The sequence below is a fragment of the Argopecten irradians genome, chromosome 8 (genome assembly GCF_041381155.1).
Source record: "Argopecten irradians isolate NY chromosome 8, Ai_NY, whole genome shotgun sequence".
In the NCBI taxonomy this organism is placed as follows: Eukaryota; Metazoa; Mollusca; class Bivalvia; order Pectinida; family Pectinidae; genus Argopecten; species Argopecten irradians.
In genome coordinates, this window is record NC_091141.1 from 6,274,599 (window position 1) to 6,288,028 (window position 13,430).

The 13,430-nt window shown below is 40.7% G+C and overlaps 1 protein-coding gene across 1 annotated transcript in view; it reads left to right on the plus strand.

The window, feature by feature from the left end:
- Nucleotides 1-1,528: 1,528 nt before the first annotated feature.
- The window catches only part of LOC138329201 (serine-rich adhesin for platelets-like), a 79,116-nt gene continuing 67,214 nt past the window's right edge, over nt 1,529-13,430 (plus strand). The window contains exons 1-2 of the mRNA XM_069276015.1: nt 1,529-5,153; nt 5,377-13,248. Of these exons, the coding sequence (XP_069132116.1) occupies nt 1,805-5,153; nt 5,377-13,248 (11,221 nt within the window). The 5' untranslated portion in view covers nt 1,529-1,804. The remainder of the gene's footprint in view (nt 5,154-5,376; nt 13,249-13,430) is intronic.

Consider the following 13,430-nt stretch of genomic DNA (forward strand, 5'->3'; position numbering starts at 1 on the left):
CAGTCTGACGTCACATCAACATTAACACAGTCTGACGTCACACAACATTTACACAGTCTGACGCCACATCAACATTAACACAGTCTGACGTCACATCAACATTAACACAATCTGAGGTCACATCAACATTAACACAGTCTAACGTCACATCATCCTTAACACAGTCTGACATCACATCAACATTAACTCAGCCTGACTTCATATCAACATTTACACAGTCTGACGTCACACGTACAATTACACATTTTTACGTCACATCAGCGTTAATGCAGTCTGATGTCGCATCAACCTTAACACAATCTGACATTACAGCAACTTCAACACAGTCTGACATCACATCAGTCTTCACACAGTTTGACGTCACATTAACATTAAAACAGTATGACGTCACATCAACATTTACACATTCTGACATCACACCAACATTAACACAGTCTGACATCGCATCAACATTATTGCAGACTGACGTCGCATCAACCTTGACACTATCTGACATTACACCAATTTTAACACAGTCTGACATCACATCAGTCTTAACAATGTCTGATGGCACATCAACCTTAGCATCTTCTGACGTTACATTATCATTATTGCAGTCTGTCATCACAACAATCTTTGCACAGTTAAACTCTACATCTGTCGTAACACAGTCTGACGTCACATCAACATTAACACAGTCTGACGTCACATCAACTTTAACACAATCTGACTTCACACCAACATTAACACAGTCATACGTCACATCATCATTAACACAGTTAGACGTCACATCATCATTAACACAATCTGACATCACACCAACATTCACACAGTCTGACATCGCATCACCATTATTGCAGTCTGACATTACCACAACTTTAACACTGTCTGACATCACATCAGTCTTAACACAGTCTGATCACACATCAACATTAGCATCTTCTTACGTCACATTAACATCATTGCAGTCTGTCATCACAACAACCTTTACACACAGTTAAACTCTACATCTACTGTAACACATTCTGACGTCACTACAACATCAATACATTCTGACGTCACATCATCATTAACACAGTCTGACGTCACATCACATTAACACATTCTGATGTCACATCAAATTAACACAGTCTGACGTCACATCAACATTAACACAGTCTGACGTCACACAACATTAACACAGTCTGACGTCACATCAACATTCAACACAGTCTGACGTCACACAACATTAACACAGTCTGACGTCACACATCAACAACATTAACACAGTCTGACGTCACATCATTAAACAGTCTGACGTCACATCATCATTAACACAGTCTGACTTCACACCAACATTAACACAGTCTGACGTCACATCATCATAACACAGTCGACGTCACATCAACATTAACACAGTCTGACGTCACATCAACATTAACACAGTCTGACGTCACATCAACATTAACACAGTCTGACGTCACACCAACATTAACACAGTCTGACGTCACATCAACATTAACACAGTCTGACGTCACATCAACATTAACACAAGTCTGACGTCACACCAACATTAACACAGCCTGAAGTGACACCAACATTAACACAGTCTGACGTCACATCAACATTAACACAGTCTGACGTCACATCAACATTAACACAGTCTGACGTCACACCAACATTAACACAGTCTGACGTCATACCAACATCAACACAATCTGAGGTCACATCAACATTAACACAGTCTAACGTCACATCATCATTAACACAGTCTGACATCACATCAACATTTACACAGTCTGACGTCACACGTACAATTACACATTTTTACGTCACATCAGCGTTAATGCAGTCTGATGTCGCATCAACCTTCACACAATCTGACATTACAGCAACTTCAACACAGTCTGACATCACATCAGTCTTCACACAGTCTGACGTCACATTAACATTAAAACAGTATGACGTCACATCAACATTCACACATTCTGACATCACACCAACATTAACACAGTCTGATATCGCATCAACATTATTGCAGACTGACGTCGCATCAACCTTGACACAATCTGACATTACACCAATTTTAACACAGTCTGACATCACATCAGTCTTAACAATGTCTGATGGCACATCAACCTTAGCATCTTCTGACGTTACATTATCATTATTGCAGTCTGTCATCACAACAATCTTTGCACAGTTAACACAGTCTGACATCATTAAAACATTAACACAGTCTGACGTCACTACAACATTAACACAGTCTGACGTCATAAGAACATTAACACAGTCTGACGTCACTACAACATTAACACAGTCTGACGTCATAACAACATTAACACAGTCTGACGTCACTACAACATTAACACAGTCTGACGTCAAACCAACATTAACACAGTCTGACGTCACTACAACATTAACACAGTCTGACGTCAAACCAACATTAACACAGTCTGACGTCACACCAACATTAACACAGTCTGACGTCACACCAACATTAACACAGTCTGACGTCACACCAATATTAACACAGTCTGACGTCATAACAACCATAACACAGTCTGACGTCACTACAACATTAACACAGTTTGACGTCACTACAACATTAACACAGTCTGACGTCACAACAACATTAACACAGTCTGACGTCATTCGAATATCGATATATTCTGACGGCTCATCAAAATTAACACATTCTGACGCCGCCACATCAACATTAACACAGTCTGACATCACATCAGACATAGCACAGTTTGAAATCACATCGGCCTTAGCAAAATTTGACGTCATAACAGCCTTAACAAAGTCTCACGTCACACCAATCTTACCACATTCTGACGTCATGTCATCTTTAATTGAGTCTGACCTCACATCAATCTTAACACATTCTGATATCACACCAGTCTTAAGACAGTCTCACGTCACATCTACATTAACACAGTCTAACACCATATCAACCTCATTACAGTATGACGTCATACCAACCATAACACAGTCTTACGTCACATCAACCTTAACACAGTCTGAAATCACATCGACTTTATCACAGCCTGACGTCGTACCAACTTCAACGCATTCTGACATCATATCTACCTTAATACAGTCTGATATATCATCAGCCGTAACAAAGTCTTTCGTTAAATCAACATTACCACACATTTTGCCATCAACGATAGCAACATTAATAACAGGTGATACGTATTCATTGGCTACGTCACTTCAGTTACACCAATCAGTGACACGGTCAACATTACGTTACGATGCATCCGTTACGTCATCATCTTTCATGGAGATTTATCCGTCATCTACAAACAGTATTAAATTGGGAATGTCAGGATCACCAAGCTCTTTATCAGGAGAGCAGCTTTCATCAACACGTATGTTAACGGGAGACTTTTCGCACTCAACAGTAGCACTGTCATTGTCTGGAATGACCGGAAGCAAGTTATTTACTAACTCATCTGTTATTTTATCATCATTAGAGCCGCCCGCGAGAACATGGAGGATGTCATCATCCATTCAATCTCTCTTTCTAAACCCGTCAGCACCGATGTCTATGTCATCGGATGTTCAAACATCTATTGTGGCATCGTTGTCATCAGCCATAAAACCGCAATGGACACAAAGCTTGATGATGTCATCAATTATTCTACCGACTAGGACACAATTAGTGAATCAGAGGTCGGCTCTAGTGGCAACGTCGATGCCGAGTGCGAATTCAGAGAATTTTACTTCCTCGTTGTTAATGTCAACTGAAAAATCGGAACAAATGTTGATAATACCGGTTTCGAGCTCAAGGAACAATCCATTAACTTTGCAATCGTCTGTGATTTCGTTACTTAGCAGTAATACAGTCATCAGTTTTCAGTCATCCATTGGACCATCTGCGACAGCACCTTTCGATTCAGGAAGTTTATCAGAAAATGTTTCCTTGGCATCATCAAAGAGTTCAAGTACGTTATCTGTTGAAATGTCAACAGTGACATTCCGTGAAAATATACAACCTTTGTCATCGATGGATACTTCACAAAACATGTCTTCAACGTTGATTGAGTCAGTCGTGCTATCATTTATGTCAGTGACAATGATGTTCTCATCTGTCCAATCACGTTCTTCAGCACCACAATCTAATTCAGAGAGCGAGGCTTTAATACTGAGTAAACCAACTATATCTCCGTCGACAACATTGCATCAATTGTCAGATAAAATGTCATCAAATCAATTCATGTCGCCAGTTGTAAGTCCGTCTGTACTATCAACAACACCAAGCTCAAATCCTACGAGTAGATCGTCTGATTATCATGTGACACCGTCACCAATAGTGATGTCTTTGAGTTGGGAGAGTAGTATGTCAAACTTGATCACCTCGACAACTCTACAAAGGAATTCGGGTAGATCACCAGATGCCACTCAAACAGCGTTAATGCCGTCTGTATCATGGTTGATGATATCAACAACATTATATTTCTCTTCACCTTCCACGTCGAGTTTTAATCCATCAAAAGTGCTACCGACGATACATACATTTATGGATTCATCATTCAGATCTCAAAATGCCATGCCGTCGATGTCAGGAAGTGCATCAAAAGCATACATCACGTCAAATAGAATGGTATCATCGTCTTTACAGACGATGCCAAGTAGTGGTCATTCCTTGTTGATCCAGTCATCGATGTCGTCTCATGTGACTTCATCTTTGCATTTACAGACAAGTATAACGCCACCTCTGAATTCAAATTATGCGAGTAGGTCACCATCGTTATCAAAGTCAAAAGTGGAATCACTTTCGCCAGAAAGTATTACGTCATTCATTATGGACTCTGATGTATCTAATGTGCAACTAGTGTCAAATATATCGTCAGAATTTGGTCAATCAAGTGGTATATCTTCAATTCCGTTGGAAACCACAGACAATATCTCATCCGACTTAATTAAGTCAAGTGTGACATCACAAATCTTGATAAATACACGTCTAACTGGCATCGCGTCGGTCGAGTCAACTCTATCATTACATGCAACACTGCAAACGTTTTTGGATGGGCTGTACTCTGTGACAATCCAGTCCGTTGTAACATCGCCATTTTCTGTTAGTGCTGGTTCAGGAACGTCGCTGAGAAAGATGCCAGAGAGTGTGTCTGCAGTATTGCGTCTATCACCTTTTTTATCACAGATTTCAACGGACTCTAGTTCGGGTATGTCTTTAGTTTGGGTTAAGTCTTTAACATTGATGCCCTTTTATCATTTAAAACAGTACGTCTTTTCACCTTGTTTGTTTGTTTTTCAGTCAGAAAAAATTAGGTCATTTAGCATGCCTTCCAACCAATTCTGTAATTCTGTTCAGTCTAGATTTACACCATCCCTGACATTAATTGATTATGAATTCAATGATAATGACATCAATTTCTATCTTTTCAGATCAGGCACTATCCCCGTCACCAGTAAGGAGCAGAAAAACAGAGAGTATCACAGCACCACCTGTCCAGACAAATAGCCCAGCGAGTACAATACTGGAGAGTTCAATCCCATCAGACGTGACACCATTAATTTCACAGAGTACCGCTTTAGCGAGCGATCTGTTTTCCAAGCAAGTCCAGTCCTATCTAACATCATCTACTGAACCAAGAACAAACTCAGATGGGATGTCGACAGAACTGTTCTTATCATCTCAAGAGAATACCTTACCATCAATCCGTTTTACTAAATCCATATCCATAACTTCAGAGACTTTGCAGTCTACATTTATTAAGCCAAGTGTGGCGTCGTTTAGTAAACTCTCACTGGTTTCATCATTATCCCGAACAACAAAAGTTTCAGCAACGGATGGAGAGGATTTAGTTTACAAGACCACGACATCTGGAGTAAATTTTGAAAGCTTGACGTCATCATTCGTTTACAAGACCACGACATCCGGAGCAAATTTTGAAAGCTTGACGTCATCATTTATGCACCAAACTCTGAACCCATCGAAATCAATCAGTTCTATGTCGGAGGTTACAACAGAAACATCGACGGTATTAAGTAGATCCCAGAGTATACTAACATCATCGATCCTTTCGTGGAACACCGATTCAATGGGAGATATATCCTCGACTTTTATCAAGTCAGATGTGTCAACTGGTGTGCCTTCATACGTGTCGGTGTATTCGGATATAGTATCGTCATCACATATCAATCCAACTGCTATATTGACTATGAACTTAGAGGATATATCATCTCCATTGTCCCAGCCAACTGCTTTGCTACGGAGTACAGCATCGGGGATCGGTGTTACATCATCAACTGTACTTTCATTTACAAGACCATCTTCTTCTCGGACTTCAATTTCAAACTCTGTCACACCGATTGTGACTATGTCTGAATTATACAGCAGCTACTCAGAAATTCAACCACCAGGCGTTATCACGTCAGAAGTACATACGTCCATAGAGCAGACGACAACGGAAAGTGTTATGCTTACAATGTTTATCTCAAGTATGGGTCAATCTGTACACTCCAAAAGATTTCCATCGGAGAGTGCTTCATTTACTCCATCACTAGTTTCCGAAACTTCACTTGGTACGGATTTAGAAAGTTCGACAGCAGAGTTCGTTCAGTCCACGACAACGCAACCAGCACTTTATGTGCAGTCCATGTATACACGAAGTCTTTCATCATACAGCGTCGTCCAGTCTCATCCTTATCATGACCAGTCAACTGTGCCGGTACTCTCAACTCCAAGTATGAATTCAGATGGGACCAAGGTAGTGTCCACACAGTCACATGAAACACAATCTAAGTTAACAACAATAGTATCAGAATATAGCTCACTATCATCAATCAAATCGGACAAATCGGACGGTATTCAGTCGACGCTAGTGAGTACAACTTCTATAAAAACGATATCCCATTTGGATCAGTCGCTCTCGGCGTCAGCATCTAATATTATTAGTTTGAAACCTTCTTCACCTTCTGGGCTCATGTCTACAATACAATCACCAATTACAGAGTACATGACTGCGGAGTCGCCGAGATTTACAATGCAATCATCTCCTATAACATCTGCAACGCCGAAAAAGATTTCACGAATTGTGTCCACGACTGCCACATCCACTATCATTCCGTCCGGATCACTGAGCACTTTGCTAGAAAGACTGTCGTCAGCATATATAAAATCAAGTATTTTACCTTCGTTTGTTTTTGAAACGTTATCAGAGAGATTATCATCTTTGTCGCTCAAACCCACTTGGACGAGGGTTACGACACTGGAATCAAATAGCATAGCATTCTCGGTTGTGCCATCAGTGTTAGCATCGTTGATTTCAACAACCATGCTTTCTGATTCATCAGTAGTTAAATTATACATGACGCCGACCTTATCTACTATAAAACTGTCAGATGTGTTGAAGTCACCAGGCGTGTCTTCGTCGAGTTTGCTGATGACTACGAACTCGGGCAGTACATCAGTATCTGCTGATTCACTGCTGACACCATCCTCAATATTGACAACAAATTCAGAACGTTTTTCGACAGACTTTCATAAGTCAGCTGTGAAAATATCACCAATATTTTCTGGGAGTTTAGGGACTATGTTATCATTGACTGTCCAACCAAACGTTTCTCCGTCAATGTCCAGATATGTAAGTGGAGCGGTCTTCTCGTCATCTTCTATTCAGTCAACATCGGAACCTACAGTGATTTTGAGTGAAGTTCCATCAAGTATGACTCCATCCCTTATTATACATGAGGTGACTCATTCAATTAGAGCAGTATCATCCTCCTCGTTCAAACCGTCTGTGTTATCTAAGAGCCAGATTGTAAATTCAAATATGCTATCGTCGTTACGCACAGATAAAGCAACACAGTTGTTACCTAATTCGTTATCAAAACCAATGACATTAACGTCTATCATCTCATCTAGCTCGCCGTCATTATCTCAGCAAACCATGCCATCGAAGGTATCCAAATCATTGCCGACGGCATCGACTACGACGAGTGAAAATCTTAACATTGTATTAACAATATCTCAGTCAATCTCGATACAATCAAGTTTTGATTTAGCGATGGAGTCACCTACTCTTGTCCAGACATATCATACAGAGCCGATATTTTCTCCAGATGTATCATTTACCAAATCGAGTTTATATGCGGAGAGCAATACAAACGTGATGATCCAGCCAACTGAAGCATCATCGATATCGGCTGATACAGTGTCATTGGGATCGAATTCAGAGATAATCACATCATCGATGGTCCATTCTGGTTTGACACGATCTTTGACACTGTCATCAGAAAGCATCGCGTCGTCGTTTTACCTATCAGATAATATCGTTCAATTCCTCTCACATTCAAAGATCACGCAGACATCAGTCAGCCAGACAGAGGTGACATCTTCAATATTACAGACTTTTGGTTCTGTGAGCAAATTAATCTCTTTGGATCAGTCACTACAACCTTCGATGATATCTAGCATGACCTCGGAGAGTCTGACATCACCAAACACCCAATACGACAACACAATCCCGTTGTCTATTAGTATGTTATCACGACTGTCTACGTCGACTGCGACACCTATGTCGCTTAGCCGGATGTCAGACATGGTATCATCAAACATCATTGATACAGAGACGATATCATTTAGTAATATTTCCATGATCAGTCCTTCACCAAAGTCAGATATGACAAAGACTGTGCTATCATCATCGACCAAGTCTAAACCGACGCTACTCACAAATCAAGAGGGTTTGTCGTGGTCATTTACCCAGTCAACTGTGACACCATCTTTGGCAAAGAATATAAACTCAGAAATAACATCAGAAGTCAACTTAATGACCAGCATGTCATCAACTATGATGTCAAGTTCGAATTCAGCAATACTGCCATCCCGGTTGGAAGAGACATCCATTATACCATTTAGAACACTCAGTTCCCCTGCAAAGGGTGCATCAGTAACTCTGCTGCCATCGTTATCAATACAACCGATCTCAGGCAGTTCAGCATCATTAATTGTGTTGTCAGGTGTCTCACCATCTATGTCAATAAACACCAGTGAGAAAGTTGAACATCCCTCATTAGTTCAAATGATCTCTGACTCCTTAAAAGATTCCACTATACAGCAATATTTTACACCTAACCCAACAGCGTCAGGTATACTGCCGTCGTTTTACCTGTCGGAAAAGACGTCATTTTGGAGGATGTCAGAGAACACGATAGCAACTTCCGTTCAGACACAATCTGCAGTTATGGTAACAGATTCAACAGGGACTCCAACACGCTCAAACAACACGGTGTCTGATAGTATACCCTTATCATTATTCATGTCAGAAGGGACACATTCTATATCAATGAGCATGAAATCGGCGTCAACGGATCAATCACTACAATCTCTGAAGTGGACATCAGAAATTCAAAAAGTATTATCTTCGATACCAACTCTGACGCAAGATTTCACTATGATTACAAACTCTAAGACAGCTTACTCAGAAGGTTTGCCACACTTTTCTATTCAACCATTTCTGACACCATCAATGATGCTACCCGATAGTTCAGAGAGCCTAACATCGACTCCATATATTACAACTCCGCTGTCTTTTATATTGCTGCCCACGAAGACTTTAATGTCACCATTAAGTCAGTCTACTTCAACACATTTATCTCAATTTACAAATCAAGATGATTTGACACCATCACTTGGAAGAACATCAACAGTCGCCATCGACATTGGCGTATCATCAACTCTGGCTGCAAGTTCTAATGCAGCAAGTCTGCCATCCCTGTTGACTGAGTCAACCTCGACACTATCGGCAAGGTTTTCAGCGGGAAGTGTCTCCTTGACTCAGACATTACCATTTTCATTGACGTCGATAACAGATAGTCCGTCTTCAAGTTCAAGAGTGTTTGATGTCACTCCGTCTATATCAAGGGATAGAAGTTCAACAAGTGCACTCCACATGTTAGTCCAGTCTTCGACAAGAAGTAAAAACTCCAAAAATATTTCGTCTGCATCTCTGAAAACGTCTCAAACACAAGAAACAAATATGGAAAGTGTGTCATCATTCTTGGTACATTTATCTCTGCCTCAATTTATTTCACCAACTCAGTCACTAGGAATTAGCTCGCCATTATTAATATCGTCTGCGATGACGTCACTAAGTTTGGAATCTGGAAGTGTGACATCACCTTTTTACCACTCGACTATGACACTATCTAGTGCATTGGCTACTGAACCAACAATAACTGTTTCGCGTTTAGAGAGCATTTTATCTGAAAGCGCATCAGCTTTAGAATCAATCCAGGCAGACACAATATCCTTCATGTCAAATAGTGCTAATTCTGAGGACAAGCCGATTCCGTCCCTCTCGACGCTAAACACGTTTCCAGAGGGTATAGAATCTCAATCGCATTCTACATCTCCAATCACCAGAGCAGAGAGTGTATTATCATCGCTGGCCCAGTCTGCTTTGAGTCTTTCTTCTTTGGTCTTAACAAATTCAGCGAGTAAGTCGTCCTCTATCGCCATTTCACATCCACTTCCAACGTCAAAGATTACCACTACGGAGCAGAATGCGAAATCTTCCTTGTCCATTATGACGCCTTATTTAACACTGCAGAAAGAGGGTATGTCATCTTCTCTCATTCAGTCATCTCTGATGCTAATATCCGATAATACAGATAGTTTGTCATCAAAAAGTTTGTCATCAGAGGGTCTGTCGTCAGAAGGTCGGTCGTCAGAGGGTCTGTCATCGCTATATACCATATCTGTAACGGAGTCATATATAACACCATCGCCAACCATGAGTTCAGAGAGTTCGTCAACGTTATTCCAGTCTACAATAAACAATTCAAACTCGGTAAATGTTTCGTCGTTGCTCACTGATTCTGAAGAAGTGCTATCTGGAACACTTGGAATGAGTTCAGAGACGTTGACAGACTCATGGTTTGAACAAGATTCAACTCTTATACAATCTTTAACACTAAGTTTAAAGTCAGAGAGTATTTCGCCGTCGCGAGTACAGTCGACATTGGCATCACGTTACAGGATGTCAGGAAGTATAGCATCATCTTTACCCATATCAGCTGTGACACCCTCTACGTTAATGACTGCAAGTGGGTTACTACCTTCATATAGCACTGGGTCCGACAGCTTGAGCACACCTGTTATAACGTCAGACGTGACATCATCCATACCAAGGAGTATAAATTCTGAAAGAGAATCGTCCCCGTTGGTTCGATCCATTCAGACACAGGTGATTAATTCAGAGATTAAGTCGTCCATTGTTCTTGAAGAATCTGCAATCCTCCGTACCGGTTCAGAGAGAGAGGTATCAACGTTGTCCCAGTCCATTGTGTTACCTTCTATATCCATACTAACAATTTCAGGGAGTCAATCGCCCCTGCCTGTTATGACCATACAACCACAATCTTCAAAGCTGATTACGGATGTACCATTTTTGCTATCAACTGTAACGCCTTCATTAACAATGATTCCAAACACAAAGACAGTAGATAGTATGACTTCCTCAATTATGCAATCATCTCTGACACCATCAATGATATTACCTGAAACGTCAGGACACCAGGCGTCACCGCATACCAAATCGGATAGTACTACTCCACTGTCTTCGAGTATGCTGTCATCGTTGACCAAATCAATTGGGACAACGAAGTCTGCGAGCCAAATGTTGGAGACAACGACATCATTTACAGCAATTACTATGAATTCATCCATGATATCTCCGTCTGTAATTAAGTCAACGTTGACATCGCCCATGTCCATATCTGAGACGTTGTTGCCATCGTATATACTGTCAATGGATGCATCTCATTTAGTTATGTCGGAGAGTATTACCATGTCGTTCACCTTGTCAGATGATTCGTCATCCACTACACTGACTGTAATTTCAGATAATCCATCTACAATAGTAATCCTGTCTGATGTGAGGACAGGAAACCCATCATCAACAGATATCCAGACAAGAAGTTTGATGCCGAACATTATGCAGTCATCTCAGGCAGGGTATGAAACTGTTCTGTCATCACTCCACAGTACTGAGACACTGTTGACACATTCCAATCTGGCGCAGACGATGACAGCGTTCGTGGATTCACAGATCCTATCTTCACAACCTGTACAGTCAGTTATAGTACCAACTTCGTCAAAAAGCATGCAATCTTCTTTCAAGTTGGTTCACTCAACTGAAAAAACACCTTCATTTTCAAGTATGATGACGAAATTTGAGTCATCCTCTGATAAAAGTAAGACGTTAGTGTTCAGATCTGTAGCCACGAGGGAGTCTCTAATGCTGTCATCCTTTATCCCATCGTCTACATCGTTGTCGGAGGGAGTTGACTCAACGTCCAGCAGTTCATTACTATCTACGTCACTGATAAAGAATTCAGATAGATTATCATCAGATATCATAAGCTCTACATCCATTTTACGAAGTAAAAGTTCGTCATCGAAATTAACGCAGTCAAAATTGACATCACTTGATTCGCTAATGACAGGAACCATATTAAATGAAGCGCCGAAAAAAAGCCTGGAAACAGATGTTGTGGCGCCATCCAATGTCGAATCTGTTATTACTCTCTCGTCATCTAGAAATATCAAAGTATCGCTGACATCATCTATGGCGTTGAGCGCATCTGCAACGCTTGCATCTTCAATATCTACGGGACAGCAGACAATAGTAGGATCATCTAAATCATCAGCTTTTCTCACAGAGGCTGTATCTATAACCTCTATGGGCTCGGTTGTGAAACCTTCTGGCAGCTTGAAATATCCCAATGGTGAGTCATCAATATATAGTTTTAACTCGATGATTCAAACGTCATTAGTTGCGATGTCTTCGGATAAACAACACGCAACGCCAGCACTTTCAGAGTCATCTTTAAGATTAGGAGATTCAACAACGACTGTGTCGCTGGAAAGTTTACAACGAGACACGATAACACCAATGTCTAGTATAGTCGTGTTTACCAAACCACAGCTGAATACATCAACCTCTATCTCAGTCAGTCACCTATCTGCAGAGTCGACGACACAAGTTCCATCAGCCAAGTCTGCACTGACACGAACTTCTGTATTACCATCGGCACCATCAACGATTACCTCTGATGTTTTATCAACAACATCTACCAAAGCAACAGCAGTGACAACAACAGCTACGACAACAGCAACATCTCTGAGCATCAATAATGCTACTACAACTCCCCCTCCAAAAGATGACGACATCATGCTACAAATACGGATCCAGGTCAAACAGACAGTAGACGTCACCACTGAGGAATTCAGGAATAATATAGCACAAGGTTTGTATATATTTATAGATCTGAAATATACCATGTATACAGATAGTTGAATTCATGAGCGGTCTGATGTATACATGGTGATGCTTATTTTACATTTTCCGTCACCCTATTATCCAGTCAGAACAGAAAAGTTTATTATCTATTGACATTTTGTAGAAGTTCAATCTCTATCGGTATCATAT